Source organism: Alosa pseudoharengus, unplaced genomic scaffold (genome assembly GCF_046254945.1).
Source record: "Alosa pseudoharengus isolate Yale_2024_CS ecotype anadromous, Long Island Sound unplaced genomic scaffold, YU_APseudo_1.1 YU_APseudo_1.1_scf_24, whole genome shotgun sequence".
NCBI classification, from domain to species: Eukaryota; Metazoa; Chordata; class Actinopteri; order Clupeiformes; family Clupeidae; genus Alosa; species Alosa pseudoharengus.
In genome coordinates this window covers 8052477-8077186 of record NW_027468689.1, presented here as the reverse complement: position 1 = coordinate 8077186, position 24710 = coordinate 8052477, and the positions used below count along the sequence as shown (strand labels likewise).

Below are 24710 nucleotides of genomic sequence, written 5' to 3'. Positions count from 1 at the left end.
TACCAAGCAAATTATAAGTTTGGTTCCTCTTCAAGTCCCAGGGTAGAGGTTAGACTTGCATGAATACTAAAAGTGCACTATAAGGAGATAATAGGGAAAACTGTATGGCTCACAACGTACAGCAAGAACTTTATTTGAAAAGAAGTTGCAGAAATGGCACAAATGTAAGGGATAAAAAGCTCCAGCAAATGTATGCATGTATGTATGTATGTATGTATGTATGTATGTATAACTATTTGCACAGTGTCTGTTTCTGTTATCAATAAAGCTATTTTGATCTGTATCAGTCTATCACTACTGGGTGTCATTTGCTCCATAGAAGGTGCTAAGAGGTGCTAAAATGGCTACTTGAAACCACCAATCTGCTTGATGCAAAACAACCTTGTGGCTTTTCACTGAAAAGTATATTTAGTATTCGGCAGAAGTTAGCACCACACGAAAGTGCTAAATTCACAGCTTTTACTCTTTAAAGGCATTAAATACTCAAACTTTGAACCAACAACATATTATGTTACTACTACGATTAAGCTATTACTTATTTGCAGGATGCAAATAGACAACTTGCACCATCCTGGCCCAAATGTGAGTAGTAGCTTTAGTTTACTCTGAAATTAATGAAGAATTATGTGCCTACATACCCAAAACCATATGCAATGAATGAATGAAGCTGTGCAAACAAAATCATTCCAAAAAAACAAAATCTCACTTCATGTTTCCTGTTTTTATTGTTTAAGTTGGGGGGTGGTGTGGGGGTTGATTCCCTTTTATTCTTCCCATACACACATCAACATGTGCAATTAGGTAATGCCCAGCCACGGGCATTACCTAATTGCACATGTTGATAAAAGGGAACCTTTTCCACACATGCAGAATTGATCAATTTAGGCGGCAGTCTGCAAATCTGGCGGAGATCCTCAATCACTGCAAAGACCCGACAGCACCATTGCTTCTCAATATATCAGTGTATGAAAACCTACACGTTTAAGGTTTCACAAATCTTCTGACTGACTGACTCACTGCATATTGTTTGCAATGTCGGCATCCAAAGAAAAGTTTATACACAGGAATGATCTGATGTCACATGACAAATAGGCTCAAATCAGACAAGAGTACACAACAAAACAATAAATACAATCAGCAAACATCTGTCACACGTGTGCAAACATACGTTCAGTGTTTCAGGAAATAGATTTTCGTTTTCGCCCAAACTAAAAGAATAAAATCAGGAAATGTAAATAGTGAAAACAGTTTTTCATTTGAACTTGAATGCTAAACACGTCAAACAGTGACTTCATGAACACTGCACAGCAGTAACACTCACAAAAATTACTGAGTTGACAGATACAAAAAACTTCAATTCATCACAGCATCTCAAGTGATAGATATCTTTACATTGACATATTTAATGTGAATAATGTAAACCATGCAAATGTCAGTTGTGATTATGTTTCACTTTTGGACTTTTTGTGACTCCTCCACATGTTTCTCTGATAATGCAGTGCTAAAAGAAGGCCTGCCTGATAATGCAGTGCTATAAGAAGGCCTGCCTGGCTGGATGTTCAAGGACACCTGACCCATGTTATGGCCTAATATGCTACGATGGACTGTTCAAGAATACCACTTGTGAGCAACTTTAGATGTCTTGAAAGGTGCTTTATTAACACATCATCATTATTATTATTATTATTATTACTACTAAAAGGATGTAAGAATATGGAAATGTCATTGCAGTATTTATTTGGTCTTCCACAATGCAAAACAGTACATTGTGATATAGTCTATAGAAAAGTGCCAAACCCATCCTAAACCTTAGAGTATAGTATCTTTGTGTAAGAGCTGTCAAGGTTTCTTATCCGGGTTGCTCTTGGTGTTGTGGACAACATCATTTCAGAATTCTAGAGAAACAGAAAATAACAGAAATAACCATTCACATACAACACCTGATGCAATATTAATAAGCATTCACATACAGTACAGCACCTGATACAACATTAGTAATCATTCACATACAACACCTGATGCAATATTAAGGGCAATTGTATTAAAATCAGAATAATATCAGAACAATATGAAGGATAATTGTATTAACACTAGGGATGCACCGAAGCATCATTTCAGTGCAAAATCTTGCTTTTTTGGAATTATGAGGTTATTTATGCATCTACAGCTGCATTATTGCATTATGCATCACAGCAATTACTGGAATTCAGGATTTGGTTTTGGATTCGGCCAAATAAAATATGAACATTGCAATATAAATAATTAAAATTAACAGGGTTTTTATTAAGCTTACTTTAAGTAAAATAGTAAAAATTACGATAACATTATTAATTATAATATAATAAGTATTAGAAGTACATACGTGAGGAGGGTCAGAGTCATGGGGCGGCTCCACACTTGTGTTGTTTTTCTTCAGAGTTGAACATCTCTTGACCGCCACTGATGGTTTTAATTTTGTACAGAAGAAAAGACATAGCTTGCACAGACATTCATGCATCTTGCAGCTATTTGAGTACATTTGTTTACATATTTGTTTACATGTTTTGTTTACATATTAAACAGTACTCACCTGAGAGTAGAATGATGAAGATACAGTTGAGAAGACACGATACAACAAAGGGGAAAGACGTCAATGATTTTAGATAGTCCTGTGGACGTTGCTGAGGTTGCTGAGGCTCTATCCTTGTTACATTGTTTGGAGAATGATGGTCCTCTAGAAAAGAAAATGTTTTCATGAGTAGTATATAAACTGATACCTGCAAACCTGTCTTTGTGAGTGTAATACTCACAAAGACAGGTTTGCAGGTTCAGTTTAAATTCTGATCCACATATAAATTGACACAAAATCAAGGCTTATAGCAGCACATAACAGCTGCTCACACAATACCACCTGTGGCATTAAACTGTTGAAAACATGGTCATTAAAATGGAATATGTAAATCCTTCCATAACTCTTTCAAAAAGGAATTTGTTCCTTCAAATGCTAGTGCTCTATATAGACATATTCACAAACACTTACCTTTTATCATCAGTGTGGTACCATTGCTGAATGTAACATGGTTCTCTACTCTGGCACAATATGATCCAAGTTCAGTCCTGGTCACATTGTGTATAACTAGCCTCCTAAATGTTTGAAGTGAGTATTTCCTTCTAAATTCCATTTGCTTTTGCAGGTTGAAGACAGAGTGAGCACTAGTCCACTCAATGGACCGTAGTATGTAGACTGGAGGCTCAGACTGGCATTGTATGAACCAGTGAATCACCTTATCAGCAAGAGAACAGTTTAGAGTCACTTTTTGTCCAAACTCCACTGTTAACTTGGTCGAGCTGCCTGATACTCCAGAGCTGAACAGCAAGCTCAGAAACCAGAGGAAATGCATACCTAGTTATAGTTCTAACCTAATGAAAATGAGATGCTATCCCGTTGCATTAGACTGAATTAAATGGAAGTTTGTGCCGTTGATGGATGACCGCTGCTCACGTCCTGTTCCATTGGCCTCTAATTTGCTTTGTGAAGCCCTAGTCTATTTTGTGTTTTTTTAGAAAAAAAATCACAAGGGCCAGGAAATGACATGTATATACTTCAGCTGTTAACTTTAGTGACAGTTATTACTACAGCCAAAAATATCAATTTCAAAGCGTTGTGAATTTGAAACACAATCACAGTAAGTAAAGTTTATTTTTAGAGTACATTTAAACACAGTTCGCAGTATGTATGTATGTATGTATGTATGTACTGTATGTATGTATGTGTGTATGTATGTATATATATATGTATGTATGTATGTATGTATTGTATGTATGTATATATGTGTGTGTGTATGTATTGTGTATGTATGTGTGTATGTATCATTTTGCACAGCCTCTGTTTCTGTTATTAGTAAAGCTTGGTCTGTATCACTCTATCATTACCGGTTGTAAAGTAGAAGGTGCTAAGAGGTAAAATGGCTCACAACACCAATCCGGCTGAATATGGTTTATGCAAAACAGGCTTGTGGCTTTTCACTGAAAAGTATGTTTAGCATGCAGCAGAAGCAAGCACCACAGGAAACAAGCGCTAAACCCACAGTTATAACTGTGTAAAGACATTCAATACTTGCTTTATAACAACACACCAACAACATATTATGCTACTACTTGATATGTTTTACTTAAAATGCAAATAGTAGACAACTTGCACTATCCTGGCCCAACTGTGAGATGTACCTTTAACTAGTTTATTCTAAAACTAGATGTACCGCAGAGCGGTACAAAATATGACCGCCGCCCAGTCCAGCACATTTTTTCCACAAAAATAAATCACGCTGAAAGGCCTATATGATTCTAACTGTCTCACTAAATTGCATTATCCACACTCAATTCTCACTGATATCTGCTAGACAACAAGTACCAAAACATGATTAGTTCATAGATTTCACATGTAAAATTAATTTTATACAACCCCACCTCCATCTTGCCTGTTCATAATTCTGAGAAATTCTTGAATTGTGTGCATGTACATGTTTATGCTATGCGTGTGTGTGTGTGTGTGTGTGTGTGTGTGTGTGTGTGTGCGTGCTTGTGTGTGTGCCTGCGTATGTGCCTGTGCATGCAAGCGAACATATGTCTACTGTGTAAATATGTGTCATACGTATGATTACTGTGAATGTATGTGTGTGTGTGTGTGTGTGTATCTGTTTGTGCACATGTGTGCACATGAAATGGGTTAACATGACCCCTGGAGGCAAACATACGGGAAAAAATGGTCATCCTAGGCCCTACAGTTCTCAAGATATTCACAGAGAACTGTGTCTGCCCTACCCTTCTTTCGGGGGGTCCAGTCCAGCGGGGGGGCTACAGATCAAAACGAAAAATTACGGTTCCATGCTATCCATGTGGGGGTACATGCCCACCAAGTTTTGTGTACCTCGGTCTTTCAGTGTCCCGGGAATCCTTGTTGGTGTACGTCACTAAATGTACACATAAATTATTTTATTGTAAGGCCCCCCATGAACGAAAGTACACAAAACTTGGCATGCATTCGGAGGGTGTCATAATGATCCTACACTTTTAATTTCGTGCAGTTTTGACCTTGTCAGCCAGAGATATTGTGATGAAAACACCAAACTTTTTTTTTTCATTTTTAACTAGGTGGCGCTATACATAAAATAAGTGGTAATGGGATGGGTTGACATGCCCCCTTAAGACCAACATACATAAAAAAGGTGGACCTCCTAGGCCCTACGGTTATCGAGATATTCACAGAAAACTGTCTCCGGCCACCTACAGGCCAGTTGGTGTATAGTAACATAAATTAATTTATTGTGTGGCCCCCCATGAACGGAATTCCACGAAACTTGGCGTGCATACAGAGGGTGTCATAATGATCCTACACTTTTTGTACAGTTTTGTACAGTTTTGACTTTGTTAGGTCACAGATACCTTCAATTACAACACCTCATTTTTACTTTTTTGTGTTTAACTAGGTGGCGCTATACATGAAATGAGTGGTTATGGAATGGGTTGACATGGCCCCTTGAGATCAACATACAAAAAAAAAAATGGTCCTCCTAAACCCTACGGTTTTCGAGATATTCACAGAAAACTGTGTCTGCCCTACCCTCCTTTCGGGGGGTCCAGTCCAGCGGGGGGGCTACAGATCAAAACGAAAAACGATGGTTCCATGCTATCCATGTGGGGTTGTATGCCCACCAAGTTTCGTGTACCCCGGTCTTTCAGTGTCCCGGGAATCATTGACAGAAATTTGGGCATGCGAAAAAAAAAGAAAAAAAAAAGAAAAATCTGACTAAACCTATATGACCGCCGCTTCGCTGCGCGGCGGTCATAATGAGTGATGGCCAAGAATGTGCCTATACTCAAAACTGCAATGAATGATCTTTGAAACTGTGCAAACAAAACCATTCAAGTTGCGCTCCAAGCGATGTTGGGTAACGTCACTTCTGTTGGCGTTCAAACAAAACAGAGAGACACAACTCCCTCCCCCTCCCTCCCGTGCAATTGAAACTCTCCTAAACGCGCATCTCGACGGTGATTGGCTGGAACGGTTAGTTATTTTATTTTATTACACGGCTCTTCAGAGTGCTGCAGAAAGTTCCATTCACATGAATGGGCCTTCCCAACGTTCGGGCCTATGTTAAATCTACATAAATCACCGGCAAAGCATTTAATCACCGCTGTCAATGGCAACGGGTTTTGTGCTTCTGATTAATGTCTTTCATATCACTACGCAAGGACTGGAACTTCATTCAAACGTGAAAGCAGACGGTTGATCAGCTGTGTTCTAAAGAATGTTTGATTCAAGTTCAGCAGCGTGTGTTGTTGCGAACTATTTGTTTCTCAGCAAATGCCACGATGAACGGTAACAAATAGGCTAGGTTATGTAGGCTAAAGTCATATCGTGGGGAGTTTATTATTTCATTTTGGCAAGTAGCCGTATAATAAGCGGGATAATGTATAGAACGCCGGTCATTACTGTGAAAATAAGTCCCTTCAGGGCGGAACAAGACCCCTCCGCTGCGCGTCGGGGTCCGGTTCGCCCTGTCGGGACTTATTTTCCCAGTAATGACCGGCGTTCTATACATTATCCCTTACATAGTCCAGGCTGGACCAAGTTGTTTTTGTTGCCATTTTTGGAGCCTGGGCTGTCCACAGAGACCGCGTATCACTGCATATTGTTTGCAATGCCAGCATCCAAAGAAAAGTTTATACACTGGAATGATCTGATGTCACATTACAAATAGGCCCAAATCAGACAACAGTAAACACAACAAAACAATAAATACAATCAGCAATAATACGTTCAGTTGATTATCGATTTCACCCCAACTAAAAGAATAAAAGGAAATGTAAACAGTGAAAATAGTTTTTCATTTGAACTTGAATGGTAAACACGTCAAACAGTGACTTTATGAACACTACACAGCAGTAACACTCACAAAAATGAATTTGAGTTGACGGATACAAAAACTTAAATTCAGCACAGCATCTCAGTCAACGAGAAAGTGATATTGACATATTTAATGTGAATAATGTGTGCAATGTCAATAGAGCTGCACAGTCCCGCCCACAGCCGATGCCGAATGTAAAAATTCAATGCAATTTCTCCATTGACAATTGCGGTATAAGCCATAAAAACTTAACTGCAGGTGGTAGACTTAAAACCAGCTACGGCTGTAGTAAGCGATTGTATATGCTCCTATAGACACCAAGAGTTCATGGGGCACTAACCTTGTTTTGAGATAAATGCCTTTTATTCGCGATCTCTTGGATAAGTACTTCATTACCCACAATCCTGAACAATCCCACAATCCCACAGTGATGCCTCTGATTGGTGGAAAGGCCGTTGTGGTCATAGTTTGAAACTTTCTCAGCGAAAAATATTGATGCAGTCTTTTACTGCCTATGGCGAAAATCTTAATGTGATTAAAAACTTTCTTGACGAATATTGGTACTTGTATCAACAAGGATTGGGGTTTATACATCACACGAACTTAGTCAGGGCCAGTACACTATCAAATAGACCACTGTAAATGTTAGTTTAAACACTCAAACTTTTCAGGTAGCCGACAGGCTAACCTTTAGCATTTCCGACATTATGTCATTACATAATGCAGCTAACATTAGCCTACATGCTGCAACACAGGTATGAAATATATTATGTTTTAGTGAGTGTCCAAAGGGGTGAAAGCCACTTTAAATCGGGTCACATTATTGACTGTTGTGTGTCCGAGAGTCAGTTTGTGGGTTTTGTAAGGGCCAGCATGAGGGACAAGACCTACAAAGTTGTGGTGAGTTAAGAGTGTGTCCATGAGAGGACCAGGCGGGGGTGACACATGTTACGTCACCGATTTTGATGAAACTTGGCCAGTTTGAAGGGTCCACCTAAAAACTCAAAAAGCCAAAATAGTAAAAAATTTGAAACAACCCAGGGGAAGTTAGGACCGCCTCCTTGTTTTAGGGCAAAAAACCTCAAAAAAAGGCCCAAAATTGCATAAAATGTTGACATCCCTCCTGCTGTCAGATTTAAAAACAGCAAAGTAACAATCCAGGCCATCAAAGGTCCATCCAAGGTTAGTTTAAAACTGGAGTTACAAGGCGTAAGGTGTGACGGGTGTCAGTCCAGGACTGCACATGTCCACTATGTCACATGCTTTTTGGCGAATACCCAAAAAATAGCAATATTCAGACCTGAATATCTCCGATGAGCAACCTCCCTTTTTCAAAATTCTTTCTGCACATGAAAGGGCCATCTGTGGACTTCATAAATCAAAAGAAAAATGCTCGGCCTTTTTATTATTTTTTTCGTGTTAACCGCCTAAATAGTGTGATCCAGCCAGTGATTTCAAATACATATCTACTTCAATGATTGATTGAAAATAATGCTTAGGTCATTTATGGTGGACAAATGGAGATATATTATCATCAATCATGTCTGCTGATCAAATCCAAGCTACATTTAATGTCCTGAGTGTAATATATTCCTTAACGTAGCTCAAAATGACATCATCGGGTGACATACACCAGTATACCCGTAGGTCTAATTTTTGCAAATGTGATATCTCCAACATATCTCAGGGCTAGAAACAGTCACTTGGACTCAAATAATAACTTGTAAGATTTTGATAGTCAAAGGTCAAAGGTCAAGGTCACTGTGACCTTATGTACATCCCATTGTGGTGAATAAACCTCTAAAAATCCCTGACATAATTGCAAATGTGATACAAACATTCACACCAGCCCTTTCTGAAACTAATCCCTACCCACTCCCCTAAGTTACGATGTGCACTCAGGTGGGAATCACCCTTACAGCTAAATCGAGTTCTCTATGTAAATGGGAAAATGTTGGAGTTCTTTTATCACTTTTGGGAGCTATAGGCTAGTTGGAACTGCTCACCTCAATGAACTATGATAAGCTATGCTAACAGACTGAGGTACTGCACACTCACAGATGAGAAGGGTATGTATCATCTTATCTAACTCTGGATGAGACAATAAGATATTTTCCCAAAATGTTGGCGTGTTCCTTTAACACTTGGTTAGGAGTGCAAGTGGCTAGGGAGAGAGTGTAGCTAGTTTCGGAAAGGGCCTTTCACTCACAGATAACAAATTAATTTGAATTTGATGGTCAAAGGTCATAGGTCAGGGTCATTGTGACCTCACATTCTTGTGAGGAATGCCTATAGGACGTTTTTTTTTTCTTTCAAATTCGACAAACACAGTCACATACATGTACACTCAAAGATGAACTGATTAGATTTGAGTGGTCAATGTTACTGTGACCTCTCAAAAAACAACATGGGACTACTGTATTTTTACACCTTGAACACAATATCCTGGAAACACCTTGAGGGAGTTATTTCAAATTTAGCACAACTTAGGCCCTGTACACACATAACCAGATATTTTATGTTTGGGTCTTTCGTCCACACATAAAAAGTGTTTTAGCCCACACAGATATTTTTTTTAAAACCTTCTAAAGAGAATGCTGGTTTACTTGGATCTGTGGACATCCAAAATGGAGATTTTTACAAACAAGTATATACGTATATATACTCTTTTGAGTCCCGTGAGGGAAATTTGGTCTCTGCATTTATCCCAATCCGTGAATTAGTGAAACACACACGCAGCACACAGTGAACACACATAACAGTGAGGTGAAGCACACACTAATCCCGACGAAGTGAGCTGCCTGCTACAGCGCTCGGGGAGCAGTGAGGGGTTAGGTGTCTTGCTCAAGGGCACTTCAGCCGTTCCTACTGGTCGGGGTTCGAACCGGCAACCCTTCGGTTACAAGGCCGAAGCACTAACCAGTAGGCCACGGCTGCCACCGTGGACAAGGACGTGATGGTTACTTTGGGTGTTCGTATATATAGCAAGTCAGTCAGTACTCTCCTGGGCTTTACTTGTTTTGTAGCCTACTGTACCTCGATGTCCATCCATCGTAAAAACATGTCTGTAGACCCTGCTTATTAGTACAAGTTGTTTTAAAGCAGAGACTCTGATATAACCACCTAGCTTCATGTTAGGGTCCCACAAGGAAATCTGTCTGAAACATTGAAAACATGATAATGTACATTACTTGTGAATCTGTTTCCATTGCATGCCACATGACCAGTGGTTAAAGTGGGATTTGGCAGGTGGGGAAACCCTAAATTCCAGTGTCGGTGCAACAGGGAAAAATGACTCACCGTTGGACAACATATTGAGTATCGTGGTGTAGCAATACTTTTTGGACAAGAATTGATAGCTTCTTGGTAACCTCTGTACACACGAAAATTAATTCCCCAATTATTTTAACAATATAATCGCGCTGTATTGTTGGTATGAAAGAATATATTTATTATTAAATTATCCGAGGTGGCGGAACTGTGTTCCTCCCACTTTAATTCCTGCATATGACTGCTGTCTGCTGTGTTGGGCTAATGGAGTAATGCCAAGCTAGATTAACATTTTCCCATGTTAAAACAATTCATCACATGAAAAATAACAATGTTATTATCATGTGATAATAACCGTAATAACAATACTCTGTGTTTCCAGGATATCATGTTTAAGTTGTAAAAATATTTTTTAGTGAATAGTGAAATAGTTTTTTTTTGTGAGGTCAGAGTAATATTGACCTTTCACCACCCAAATATAATCAGCCACAAAACTTCTGTTAGACTTTTTTTGAGGACGGTCACTAAAAGGAGCTGTAACAAATATCGGAAGCTGCTGAAAAGGCAAGCCCATGGCTATGGCACTCACATGCTATTTGGGGTCATGTTGTAACCTGAATTGACTCTGAGACACTGCTACTGTGTTTCCGGAGTGGTAGTTGCTGGTGCCTACATCAAGGGCTTGCGTGTCGGCTGTGTATGTTGTTGATCAGATCATAAGTGTCCACAGTAATGAAGAGGAATGACTGGAGAATTTATGATATTGCTTGGTATGTTGCTGATCGGATCATAAATGGCCATAGCAACAAACAGGAATGACTGAAGAATTTGTGACAATGGTTGGTAGTTGGTATCTAAATATTTGTTGGTATTTGTTTGTGTCTGCATCAAAGGCTTGCGGTTTGACTGGGTATGTTAATGATCAGATAATAAACCACCAAAGCAATGAAGAGGATTGACTGAAGAATGTGTAGGTATTTGTGGGTGCCCACATCAAGGGCTTACAGTTGGTCTGGTTATGTTGCTGATTGGATCAGAAACTTAGGGAGCAAAGAAGAGGAATAACCAAAGACTTTGGTGGTACTTCTTGGTGCCCTCATTAAGGGTTGGTGTTTTGTTTGTTGTATAGTTGCTGATGGGATCATAAATGGCCACAGCAAAAAAGATGATTAACTGAAGAATTTGTTGGTATTTGTGGGTGCCCACATCAAGGGACTGCAGTTTGCTTGGCTGTGTTGCTGATCGGATCATAAACGGCCACAGTAAAGAAGACAAATTACCAAAAATGTGTTGTTATTGGTTGGTAGACAACCTATCATGAGTGTGGAGGGAGCTGGGTCTGAGATGCCAGATACCACTGTTGAGCCTTCTGAATGTCACCGATGAAAGACGAGTGCAAGTGCAAGTGAATATTTGTACCAAAATTGAAAAAACATCCCTACAGGCATTTATGATATATAATTTTCTCAAGAATGCAAGGTCCTTGACCTCGATCTTTGACCACCAGATTCAAATATTTGTTATCTGTGAGTCAAAGTGAATATTTGTATCACATGAAATTATGTCAGGGATTTTTTTAGATTTATCCACCACAAAGGGATATACATAAGGTCACAGTGACCTTGACCTTTGACCTTTGGCTACCAAAATGTTACAAGTTATTATTTGAATCCAAGTGACTGTTTCTAGCCCTGAGATATGTTGGAGATATCACATTTGCAAATATTGGACCTACGGGTATACTGGTGTATGTCACCCAATGATGTCATTTTGAGCTACCTTAAGGAATACATTGCACTTAGGACATTAAATCTAGCTTGGATTTGATCAGTAGACATGATTGATGATAATTTATCTCCATTTGTCCACCATAAATGACCTAAACATTATGTTTCAACCAATCATTGAAATAGATATGTATTTGAAATCACTGGCTGGATCACACTATTTAGGCGGTTACAGCGACAAAAATAATTAAAAGGCCGAGCATTTTTCTTTTGATTTATGAAGTCCACAGATGGCCCTTTCATGTGCAGAAAGAATTTTGAAAAAAGGAGGTTGCTCATCGGAGATATTCAGGTCTGAATATTGCTATTTTTGGGGTATTCGCCAAAAGGCATGTGACATAGTGGATACGTGCAGTCCTGGACTGACACCAGTCACACCTTACGCCTTGTAACTCCAGTTTTAAACTAACCTTGGATGGACCTTTGATGGCATGGATTGTTACTTTGCTCTGTTTAAATCTGACAGCAGGAGGGATGTCAACATTTTATGCAATTTTGGACCTTTTTTTGAGGTTTTTTGCCCTAAAACAAGGAGGCGGTCCTAACTTCCCCTGGGTTGTTTCAAATTTTGTACTATTTAAGCTTTTTGAGTTTTTAGGTGGACCCTTCAAACTGGCCAATTTCATCAAAATCGGTGACGTCCCAGATAGCAAACATACACTGGGACGGAACTGGGCCACACCTACCACAACGTCCGGCACGGATCTGCATAATGGACCTGATCCGGCTTCCAAACGCACATCGGTCCAAAACGGGTCTGGATCCGTTTGACGGATCTGGTTCCAATTAGGGCTAAGACTGGCCCAGTTCCGTATGATAGTCTGTGTTACTGACGTGTTCCAGATCTGCTTATCATATGCAATACGGGTCCGCTTATTGTGTGTGGTACGGACCCGTTTATCAGATATCAGCTGGCTTTGTTTGACATGTGAAATGTGATTGGTAATTAATTATCCTGAAAAATCTGTTTGCTACACATTTGCTAACAGGTTCGTTAGGTTCACCCAGGCTAAAGTTCGTAACGTTTACCCAACAGCTCAACTAATAAACATATGCTAGGCTACAAACACAATGGGGGGGTAAAAAAAACTTTACAAATAAGTGTCTTATTATTTTTTTTATTCAACAACCAGGCTGTAGAAGTGCAATCCCAGACAAAGTTTAAGTTGTGTTAATTCCACTGTTCCCATCGATATTCAGGCTGTCTTCCTCAGTCATCTCCATGGTCAATCTGAAACAACACAAAATAAACATTAGCCATTTATTCCTTTTTGAAAATAGGCTAAGTCACAATTACACTCGTTTTTTTTATCAGTGATCCTGTTAGCGTTTTTCCAAAATAGGCTAGTTATTGTGATGGCTGTTTTGCTAAAGCTAAGCTAGTAGCCTATATTGCTGGAAAATAATAGTATAAACTTACAGTAAAGTTATCAATCGCTCGGCTGCTTGTTGTTGTCTCTGAATAAACCAACAGAGATAAAAAGCAGATAGCCTACCTTGAAAAGTTGGGCAGTGTCCTAGTCCAACCCCAGGCTGGCAAATCATGTCAAAAGATTGATAGTGCGCAAACCAAAGATCCTTGATTAAAGTTACTGCTTGGACTTCTGCATGCGTGGCAAGAATATGGGTTGTCTCATAGCACTGTTTGATCTGACACAAACAACAATTGACTACTTTTACCACTGCTAGGTAATAATAAAAAGAATGAAACGAGCATATGATCAACATTGAGCCAACTATATCTTCTTTTCCAGCCTTACTGTAGAAATGAAGTGGCCATGGGAACATAGTGCACCCCCATGGTTTCTAAATTTGTGCCATTCCAAAATACCTTTTTTTTCTTTAGCAGCCAGTTGACAATGAAGTAGGGAAAGGACAGTCAATTTAGCAGAATCAGCACCTTAATTAATATCATTACCACCTGGGTCTGCTGTGAAAAAATGGTCCTTCGGCTCATATCCGTATCACAGGTTTGGGCCAAATCAGTGTTTTGTATTTTAAACGCATATCCTGACTTCCAGTTGAGTTGCGGAAATCGGACCTGGGACAAATCTGTAAACCGGTGATAAAACAGCATTGCTAACAGAGCTGAAACCTCTATCAGGAGCAGATCTGGCCCACAGCCAGATACCGTATGTCCGCTACAGGCGGATCTAAAGGCTTTTATGCGGATCTGGTGTTACATGGCAACTGGCTCCCGTGTTAACTGGCTGCGTTGATGACGTTTCATGATTGATGACGAGTCTTTGACAGATGTGGCCGCTTGCAGATTTGTCACTTTCTGATATACTAGAGACGCACACAAATATGCATGACATGTTTAAAAGTCAAAATTGTATGTAGTACTACATGCACTGGACCATGAATATGCCACCCAAAAAACAAACACCTAAATAGCATAAATTAATTTCACGTGGGTATCGAACAACGAATAAATTGACCTGTTTGCTTGGTAAGCAGACGTCCATCCACTTGCGCCATGAACCAGCTGATGGCACTCTAGAAATTGACTTTAGTTGTATGATTAAAAGAAATCAGCTAACGTTATTATAATTGTAACAAGTTAACATAGCTGTTCATGTTATCTGGCTACCATGTTATCATTCTACCTTTGCCCAAGCCATTTAGTAGGCCTTCAAAGTATCATGGTTAAGTTTTACAAACGTTTCACTGAGGCTAGGCTGTGGCCGCCCCTATCTGAAGTGTCTGTAGAACCACATGAACGTCAGCAAATAAATCAAATAAAAATGTGTTGCCTAATTGTGTATCCTTTTGTCCAGCCTATTCTTTTAAGAATTCAGTTCATGAAACACAGGCATTGAAACGCACACTGCAATGGGCAGAAGTCTATAACGTGTCCATATTTTACACAAAATTTGCGCACAGGGAGAGTCAAAACTCTTAGGCTATTAACGTTAATGTTGCTGACATGTAAACATGGGTTTGATGTTTTCCCAATTCATGTGTTCGTGCTTCTCCTGTGGCGCAACAGGTAAATGCCTTCACATTGCTTTTTCACGCAGTCGACATGGGTTCAATCCTCCCCATCACACGTTTTATTTATTTTTTTATTTTTTTATTTATTTTTAGACCAGCAACGCTTCCTCAATTTAGGCTACAAGTACTAGGTGGCCACAGAGAGCCTGACCAGCAGTCAGTGAAATGTTTGAAAACGTAACCATGATACTTGACCTACTGGCTTGGGCAACTGCTGTAGCAAGACAACACCATCAGCCGTGTTAACTTGCTACAATCATCAGCTGACTTCTTCTAATTGTATAGAGTCAAGTAAATTTCACTATTACTTATCAGCTGGCTCGTGGCGCAAGTATGTAGATGAATGGTTATCATGTAAGAGGTTTCATTTAGGAAGCAGGTTCGATACCCATGCACGTAGAGTTATTATTAGGCTATTTGTATTTATTTTTTGGTGGCATATTCATGGTCCAGTGCAATAGCGTACTACAGACAATTTTGACATTTAAATATGTCATGCATATTTGTATTTGTTCGTCTCCAGTTTCCATCAGAAAGTGACAAATCTGCAAGCGGCCACATCTGTCAAAGAAACGTCATCACTCGTGAAACGTCACCAACGCAGCCAGTTAACATGGGTGCCAGTTGCCATGTAACACCGGCCCAAAGGAAATTGCTATCTGGGGTAGCATGTGTCACCCCCGCCTGGTCCTCTCATGGACACACTCTTAAAGCCTGTGTTGCAGGTTAACCACCACTGTTGATTAATGGGTACATAAAGCACTCAATCTATGTATATCATTTTTAAAAATGTCTCCAAATGGTGTTAAATGCCAGTTTTTGTTGTTTTTAGCATTAGCAGGTTTTTTGTACGCAATTCGGTGATGACGTCACTTTGGGGACTACTTGATCTGCGCTTCATTCATTTCAATGCATTTCAATGGACATCGCGGTTACACTTTCAACATAAAGTTTGTATATTTACACTTCGAATTTCGTCACACCATTAATATCACAGCTACCCTATGATCTACCAATGGTAATAACGGTGCCTGATATCAATTTAGTAATTTTTCTGAATTTCGGGAGGTCTCGTTTTGGAGGGTATGTTTTACATTCATTCCTATGGGAAACGGTCGCGGTTACACTTTCAACATAAAGTTTGTATATTTACACTTCGAATTTAGTTACAGCATTTATATGACAACGACCCTATGGTCTAACAAAGATAACAATATCTTCCGATTTTAGTTTAATGCAATTTTCTGAATTTGAGAGACCTCGTTATGAGGCTACATTTAATGCACCTATTCAGTTCAATGTATTATGCTTATAACATTACGACACTTTTTTGTTACTGTCAGTGAACAGCACCGAATGAAAGTCAACATTTTCTTTATATCTAGTGATAGTGATCATGTCGTTAGTTCAGATAAGTAGGCTACCGGGCAAACTTAGTCAGAAGATCAGAATATGAAGCATCATGATAGCTAGCTGGGCTAACTTTTTAGTCCCACCTGTGAGCCACCCCAGTTACTTAGCTTCTAGCCGCCGCCGATTAGGCTGGTCGTGTCTTCAGCATGAATATTTTCGAAAACTACTGCTCGTGATTGATTGCCATTGACATCGTCAGGGTACGGCTTACCAAAGAGGGAGATAATATGGGCAAGTCGCAGTTTTGCAGGTGCTTGTGTGGGCTGTGCCGTCCCGATGGAAACTGTGGTGGAGAGCTGCAGTAACTAGGGAAGCGAGTGCATTTTGGCCGCTGGTCGAGGAGCTGTGACCAGCATATGACATGATCTATCTAGCTATCTATCTACCTGTCTATATACATATCTAGGCTATCTATAGCCTATCTATTTATCTATAATCTGCGCTATCTACTGCTGAACAATCCCTTACTCGTCTCTCTTTACTCCTCTCTCGTTACTCTCAAGGGTCTCAAGGTGGGCTTTGGTCTGTAGTCTCCCCAAGGTGACGTAATGCAATGCATTGTGGGGGAAAGGAGAATCACTTCAAACGCTGTGAAGTAGTAGCTGCTTTTTCGTATTATATTCCGTTTTGTGATACCCAACAACATCAAATACAATGGATAACAGTTTAAATGTTTATTATCAACAAGCAAATTGTGCAAATTCGATGGAAAATGAACCCTGCAACACGGCCTTTAAGTAGGGAGGTTGGTAACGTTAATGCTGCTAGCAGCAGTGCTAGTTAACACTAGAATTGCGGTTCCGAGGAACTGCAAGAGTGGGTTTGATCTGGGGCACGGAACTCGGCCTCATCCAAGGATTCCAACGGTACCTCATTTATGAAAATCGGGCACACGGATCAAAAGTTATCTGCATCAACGCAACATCCAATAAGCTAAAACGCATAAATAACGTGGTTGCTATGCTGGTTGCTAGGGCAATCATGCTGGTTGCTCAGGTGGTCGCTAGGTTAGAAGGCCAGTGCCTCCTGAGAGGCCTGAAGGGTCAGTTCTGAGGTTGTTGACTGCTGAAACCGAAAAATGGACTGCATTTTCTTAAAAGACAATGTGACTGAAGTGCGGGCAAAGTTTGCACAGAAATGTACGATTTTTCCCACCCTCACCGACCTTGTCATAAAACTTGTTTAAATGATCACACGACGCCTCCTTGCTGCTTTGTCGTCTACATCAGCCTCTCTCAAACTTCTTTGACCTGAGGCCCAGTCAAGGCATACTTTGGGGTCATAGGGCCCACCTACATGAACCCACCTATCATCACAATTATTATTATTTTTATACTATATCGCTATACATGCACTTCAAAACAGTCAATGTTTAAAGTGCTAAGATTGTTCACAAAAGTTTGTGAAAGCATGCACATCAGAGTACTGCTTTACTAATGTAAAATATAATTAGGCCTACACTAGTTTCATTGTTTTTGCATTGTTGCATGATTGATATGCTATTTAATTACATTTCATTTGAATGCCTGAATGTAAGAATTCAGGAAACACAATACCAGCTTTTAACATTTATGTTGTTTACTAGTTTATGTAAATCACATAACACATGAACTGTTTACATACTACTGATAGCCCATTACTGTACACAATAGATTAGTATCTTCAAATAGTCAAGGTTGTTGACTGCTGAAACCGAAAAATGGACTGCATTTTCTTAAAAGACAATATGACTGAAGTGCGGGCAAAGTTTGCACAGAAATGTACGATTTTTCCCACCCTCATCGACCTTGTCATAAAACTTGTTTAAATGATCACACGACGCCTCCTTGCTGCTTTGTCGTCTACATCAGCCTTTCTCAAACTTCTTTGAACTGAGGCCCAGTCAAGGCATACTTTGGGGTCATAGGGCCCACCTACATGAACCCACCCCCTCCTCCCACCCCCCATCAAATTGTAATATCATCACAATTATTATTATTTTTATACTATATTGCTATACATGCACTTCAAAACAGTCAATGTTTAAAGTGCTAAGATTGTTCACAAAAGTTTGTGAAAGCATGCACATCAGAGTACTGCTTTACTAATGTAAAATATAATTAGGCCTACACTAGTTTCATTGTTTTTGCATTGTTACATGATTGATATGCTATTTAATTACATTTCATTTGAATGCCTGAATGTAAGAATTCAGGAAACACAATACCAGCTTTTAACATTTCAGTTGTTTACTAGTTTATGTAAATCACATAACACATGAACTGTTTACATACTACTGATAGCCCATTACTGTACACAATAATACTGTGCCCATTCATTAACATATATTAAACATCAGGCGTCTTGTTTACACATTTAAACCATATTTGCACTTCGAATTTCGCTTCCAAACTGTAATAACTACATCTACAAAGTCTAAAGAAGATAACCATGTAGTCTGTTCAACGATACGATACATTTTGACAGAACTACAGACTTCGTGAAAGTAGCCTAGAAGCCCTACATAAAAGGCTCCATTAACTTCATTGCAAAATCGCGGTTGGTCTGTTTACACACTAAAACCATATTTACACTTCGAAATTCGCTTCCAATTTGTAGTAACTACATCTACGAAGTCTAAGGAAGATAACCTTGTAGTCTGTTCAACGATAAGATACATTTTGACAGAACTACAGACCTCGTAAAAGTAGTACCTAAAATTAGTGTGATAAATGGCCATCACGTAGCCTAAAGCATATAGCACTAGCATATGACAACAGCAAATAGCTAACGTTTACGTTAGCCTAACTTACTTATCGTTGACGTTGACCCGACACGTTTATAAGTTAGACCATAGACTGATAAGGACGTCCATCAAAATTCCGTGTGTATCCTGCGTATCTTTCCTGCTGCTATCCTGTTGCCTTTTCCCTGTTGTTCTGGCAACAAGGTTTTTACGCGATATTTGCCACATCCCAGAGAGTTGTTGTTTGGTGGGTCAGGTGACGAGCCGTCGAATCACAGCACAGCACCCAGAATGCATTGCAACACACCGTCTAGAAGGGACTCAGCGTTAGGTGGGCTTTAAATAGCATACAGAACCTATAGTAATATAACGTTGTCTGTAAGCTCCACAGATCGTGGCTAGACAATTGAATTGATTGTGGACTTCTTGCTGGGCAACGATGAGTAACTTGATTAGTAATGCTGCGTGGATATGCATGATATCTATATGTAAGTGTGTTTCTCAATGTAATAATCTATACAACTGTACACATGACTAAGTTCAAATAGAGCTAGCTGGGTATAGGACTGGGCTGAATGCATTGGTGAAATACTTTATTTATTTTTTTAATGACCTATATGAACATGGTTTTAGTGCTGGCAAGGCATTGAACTGGGCTGAATGGATTTGGAAAATATATATATATTTTTTTTAATGACCTGTATCAACATGGTTTGGCTTTAAAAAAAAGATGAGACAGCGCTTCGCGCTGTCTCATCTTTTTTTACATTACCTTTACACTTAGTGCTGGCAAGGAATTGAACTGGGCTTCATTCAAGGATTCCAACGGTACCTCATTCATGAAAATCGGACATACGGGTCAAAAGTTACATGCACACACCTTCATATACACAGACAGCCCAGCCCAGCCCATTAGAGCTCTGCCAGGTGGCTTAGAACTCTTCCAGGTGCAAGCTTAAGCAATTAGAGCTGTGATGTCACAATCGAATTAGAATCCTTGAACATTCCGCCATTCATTTCAATGGGGCCCAAAAACGCCGAAAAACGGGAATACCGCGAAAACGACAAGTGCCAGCGACACGAAATCAACAAGCAAGTTACACCGGTTCGGGCCTGAATTTTTGGAGTTCGAACCGCGTCGATAGCTCAAACGGTCTAGGAGCAGTAGTTCGGCCAAAAAGTGGGTGAAAAAGAAGATATAATAAGAAAACTTAAGAAGAACAATAGTGGGCTTGCTGGATCAAACCCACTAATTAGCTAGGCTACTGTAGCCTTCAAACTGTATGATTCATATCAACCATTAACCTAGGAATACTTCGTGCATTTAATGAACATTTTGTGTAATAATTCACGGCAAATTAATAAACTGAATATGGTGGTCCAAGAGCAGACCATGCACCAGTCCATGCATCAGCCCGACTGAGCAGTGATGACAGCATAGGATGAGTCAGGTAACCGTTATGAAGCACTGCCGTTGACGTTAACCGCTTTTCACACACACACACGATATAAAATACACGATGATAAATATAAAATTCAATATCAAAACACTATTATTTACACGATTACTCCTGAAATAACTGCTATTAACTGCACATTCACTATATAAAAATCACTGTTTGGAGGAAAGGGTTCGCGTGCTGTCGCCGGTTGGAAATGAGGCGCGGTGGTTTATGGGATGAGTAGTTCCTTCGCTCGGAAATGAAAATATGTACACAGTCTTGTACCTTTGACTTTTTTTGGATTTTCTCTTCGTTTTTTCACTCGAAATTATATGTTGTATGCTTATGAGTTATGCCGTAGCTGGTTAGCCCAAGACATGCTGTAAAACTGTTTAGATACGGATTTTTCCAAACGTCAATGGGACAAATGAATGGGAATCTTACATCCGGCACCTAACCGCATTTTGGCTGTGGGCGGGACTGTGCAGCTCTATTGTGATTATGTTTCGCTTTTGGACTTTTTGTGACTCCTCCACATTTTTATCTGATAATGCAGTGCTAAACGAAGGCCTGCCTGGTTGGACGTTCAAGGACACCTGACCCCATGTTACGGCCTAATATGCTATGATTGGACTGTTCAAGAATACCATGTTGCTGTTTAAAGTTCTCCATTGCCAGGAGAATCACCAATGCCCTTGACTTACTATTTTTGTGTTGTGTTTTTTTTTTTTTTTCAATTGTGAAGCGAGCTTGGGTGTCTTGAAAGGCACATTATAAATACATTTTTATTGTTATCATTATTATTATTATTATTACTAAAAGGATGTAAGAATATGGAAATGTCATTGCAGTATTTCTTTGGTCTTCCACAATTAAAAACAGTAGCCTACATTGTGATATAGATTATGTAAGTCTGTAGAAAAGTGCAAAACCCATCCTAAACCTTACAGTATAGTATCTCTGTGTACGAGCTGTCAAGGTTTCTTATCCGGGTTGCTCTTGGTGTTGTGGACAACATCATTTCAGAATTGTAGGAAAACAGAAAATAACAGAAATAACCATTCACATACAGTACAACACCTGATGCAATATTGATAATCATTCACATACAACACCTGATGCAATATTAAGGACAATTGTATTAAAATCAGAATAATATCAGAACAATATGAAGGATAATTGTATTAACACTATGCACCAAAGCATCAGTTCAGTGCAAAATCTTGTTTTTTTGGAATTATAATTAAAAAGAAAATGCACAACAAACATCTGAGGTTATTTATGCATCTACAGCTGCATTACTGCATTTTATTACACGGCTCTTCAGAGTGCTGCAGAAAGTTCCATTCACATGAATTGGCCTTCCCAACGTTCGGGCCTATGTTAAATCTACATAAATCACCGGCAAAGCATTTAATCACCGCTGTCAAAGGCAAAGGGTTTTGTGCTTCTGGTTTAATGTCTTTCATATCACTACGCAAGGACTGGAACTTCATTCAAACGTGAAAGCAGACGGTTGATCAGCTGTGTTCTAAAGAATGTTTGATTCAAGTTCAGCAGCCTGTGTTGTTGCGAACTATTTGTTTCTCAGCAAATGCCACGATGAACGGTAACAAATAGGCTAGGTTATGTAGGCTAAAGTCATATCGTGGGGAGTTTATTATTTCGTTTTGGCAAGTAGCCGTGTAATAAGCGGGATAATGTATAGAACGCCGGTAATTATCGGAACATAAGTCCCTTCAGGACGAAACAAGACCCCTCCGCTGCGCGTCGGGGTCCTGTTCGCCCTGTCGGGACTTATTTTCCCCATAATGACCGGCGTTCTATACATTATCATTAACATGGTCATTAAAATGGAAAATGGAAAAACCTTCCATACTACTATTATAATGTTACTGCTATACGTCGCACATATCTGTACATGTTGTTCATACATTGTTCATATTACATAGCCATATTTATTCTGCTCTTAAGGTAACTGCTAATACACTGCACATATTTATATTTAATTTATACTACTCTACACCACCTTCTGTAAATCAACTGTATACTACTGTCTACACTGCACTATATTTATTGCCCTGTCTATGCACCACCTGCCTATACTTTGTACATCACATTGCACTTTTCTGCTTTTTTTGCACTTTTGGTTAGATGTAAACTGCATTTCGTTGTCTTTGTATTTGTACTCTGCACAATGACAATACAGTTGAATCTAATCTAATCTGATCTGATCTAACTCTTTCAAAAAGGAATTTGTTCCTTCAAATGACAGTGCTCTAAACATATACATGTTCGCGAACACTTACCTTTTCCCATAAGTGTGGTTCCGTTGCTGAATGTGAGATTGTCCTTTACTCCTCTACAATAGTATAATCCAAGTTCGTTCCTGGTCACATTGTGTATAAGTAGTCTACTAAATGTTTGTAATGAGTATTTATCTCTAAATTCCTTGTGTTGCGGGTTGAAGACAGATGTTTCATAATCCCTTCCAAAAGAGCGCAGAATGTACACTGGAGGCTCAGACCATATGAACCAGTAAATCTCCTCTTCAGAAAGAGAACAGTTTAGAGTCACATTTTGTCCAAACTCCACTGTTAACTTGGTCGAGCTGCCTGACACTCCAGAGCTGAACAGCAAGCTCAGAAACCAGAGGAAATGCATACCTAGTTATAGTTCTAACCTAATGAAAATGAGATGCTATCCTGTTGCATTAGACTGAATTAAATGGAAGTTTGTGGCGTTGATGGATGACCACTGCTCACGTCCTGTTCCATTGGCCTCTACTTTGCTTTGTGAAGGCCTAGTCTATTCTGTGTTCACCCAGGGGCGACCGCAGTGGAGGAAGTCTAGAAAAAAATGGAAAAAAGGACCAGGAAATGACATGTAGATCATCTTCACTTCAGCTGTTAACTTTAGTGACAGTTATTACAACAGCCAAAAATATCAATTTCAAAACTGATTCTGATTCTGATTGTGAATTAGAAATAAATCAATGGATCAACTTTCGTAAAGCTGATTTCTGATACACATTTTTAAATAAACAATATCAATATTTGACGCCCTGATTTTGGTAATATTTGATCACAACTGTAATACTACTCAGTCCCCACACACAGCGCTGCTGACATGTATCTGTTCATGCAGCACAAGGACACATGGGGAGTGGGGGTGTTAAAGGGGGGCACTGCCCCTTCTCATAACGCCATACGTTTGCTCTTCTGCTCTTGACTATAGTCTAAGTCAGGGGTTCCCAAAGTGGGAGTCGCGGGACGGCGAGGGGTGGGTCGCGAAATGATTTCCATAAATCAAATAAATTTGGAAAAAAAAAAATTCTGAACAATTATGACTGGATAAGATCACCATTCACTGTAACCACCGCAAGTCATCTGTCAGCCGGCATGGAGGACGCACTGGTTGAGCTGTCATGTGACCGCACTTTAAAGACAGATTTTAATTCCAAGACGCTTGCTGAGTTCTGGATTTCAGTCGAGAGGGAATATCCACAGCTATACAAGGCCGCGATGGACGTACTGACGCCGTTCTTTGCACTGACATATATTAAAAACAAATACAGATCGCGTCTAAATGTGGAGGATGATCTCCGTGTGGCCGTCTCCACAATTAAACCAAGAATGGACTTGCTGTGTTCCGCGCATAGCGCGCATCCATCTCATTAGATGAGATTAACGCTGAAACGTAGTTGCCAAAATGTAAATTTGCGCAGCAACAATGTAGGCCTACATATGTTTACAACAGTTTGTGGATATTACCCTGACTGAGATATTCTTCTGTTAAAGCAACACCAAATAATTTTTTGTACATTAAAATATTGTTTCCAAAATCATCAACTCGTAACAGGGTGAACGGCACTTCTGCATTCTCTTCGCGACCCTCTATCGGCTATAACCGCACTATGCAAGTTTGCCAGATCGGGTAGCGGATCTGTAGTTCGATGGAATGAGACATAAGAAACTACAAATTTGACTTGCTTCTGATGTCGCAATACATTATACTTTCATAAAATCATGCAACGTACTCTACCTTGTCTGTAGACATCGTTATTTCCAAAGCCAGTGCTGGATAAACAAGCGTGCGTGCGACAGGAAAAGTGCTTTGGTGTTGCTTTAAAATGGAAATTAAATGTTTCAAAGTTAAGTTTGCACATGACAGCAATAATGTGCACTCA

At 39.5% G+C, this 24710-nt stretch overlaps 1 protein-coding gene across 1 annotated transcript; it reads right to left on the bottom strand.

Moving 5' to 3' along the window:
- Nucleotides 1-1236: 1236 nt before the first annotated feature.
- LOC143142242 (uncharacterized) lies at nt 1237-23313 on the bottom strand. The gene is made up of 4 exons (XM_076303020.1): nt 22831-23313; nt 2570-2713; nt 2363-2439; nt 1237-1895 (listed from the first exon to the last, which is right to left on the bottom strand). Exons 1-4 carry the CDS (start codon nt 23183-23185, stop codon nt 1803-1805), a joined length of 669 nt encoding a protein of 222 aa, XP_076159135.1. The 5' UTR covers nt 23186-23313; the 3' UTR covers nt 1237-1802.
- Between the last annotated feature and the right edge of the window lie 1397 nt (nt 23314-24710).

What these genes read in the sequence shown, in the direction of transcription:
- LOC143142242 (XM_076303020.1), bottom strand. Translation starts at nt 23,185, where the DNA reads ATGCATTTCCTCTGGTTTCTGAGCTTGCTGTTCAGCTCTGGAGTGTCA. An exon ending in CTTCATCATTCTACTCTCAG is followed by an intron (nt 2,440 to 2,569) that starts GTGAGTACTGTT and finishes TAAAACCATCAG; the next exon opens with TGGCGGTCAAGAGATGTTCA. An exon ending in ATGACTCTGACCCTCCTCAC is followed by an intron (nt 1,896 to 2,362) that starts GTATGTACTTCT and finishes CTGTTTCTCTAG; the next exon opens with AATTCTGAAATGATGTTGTC.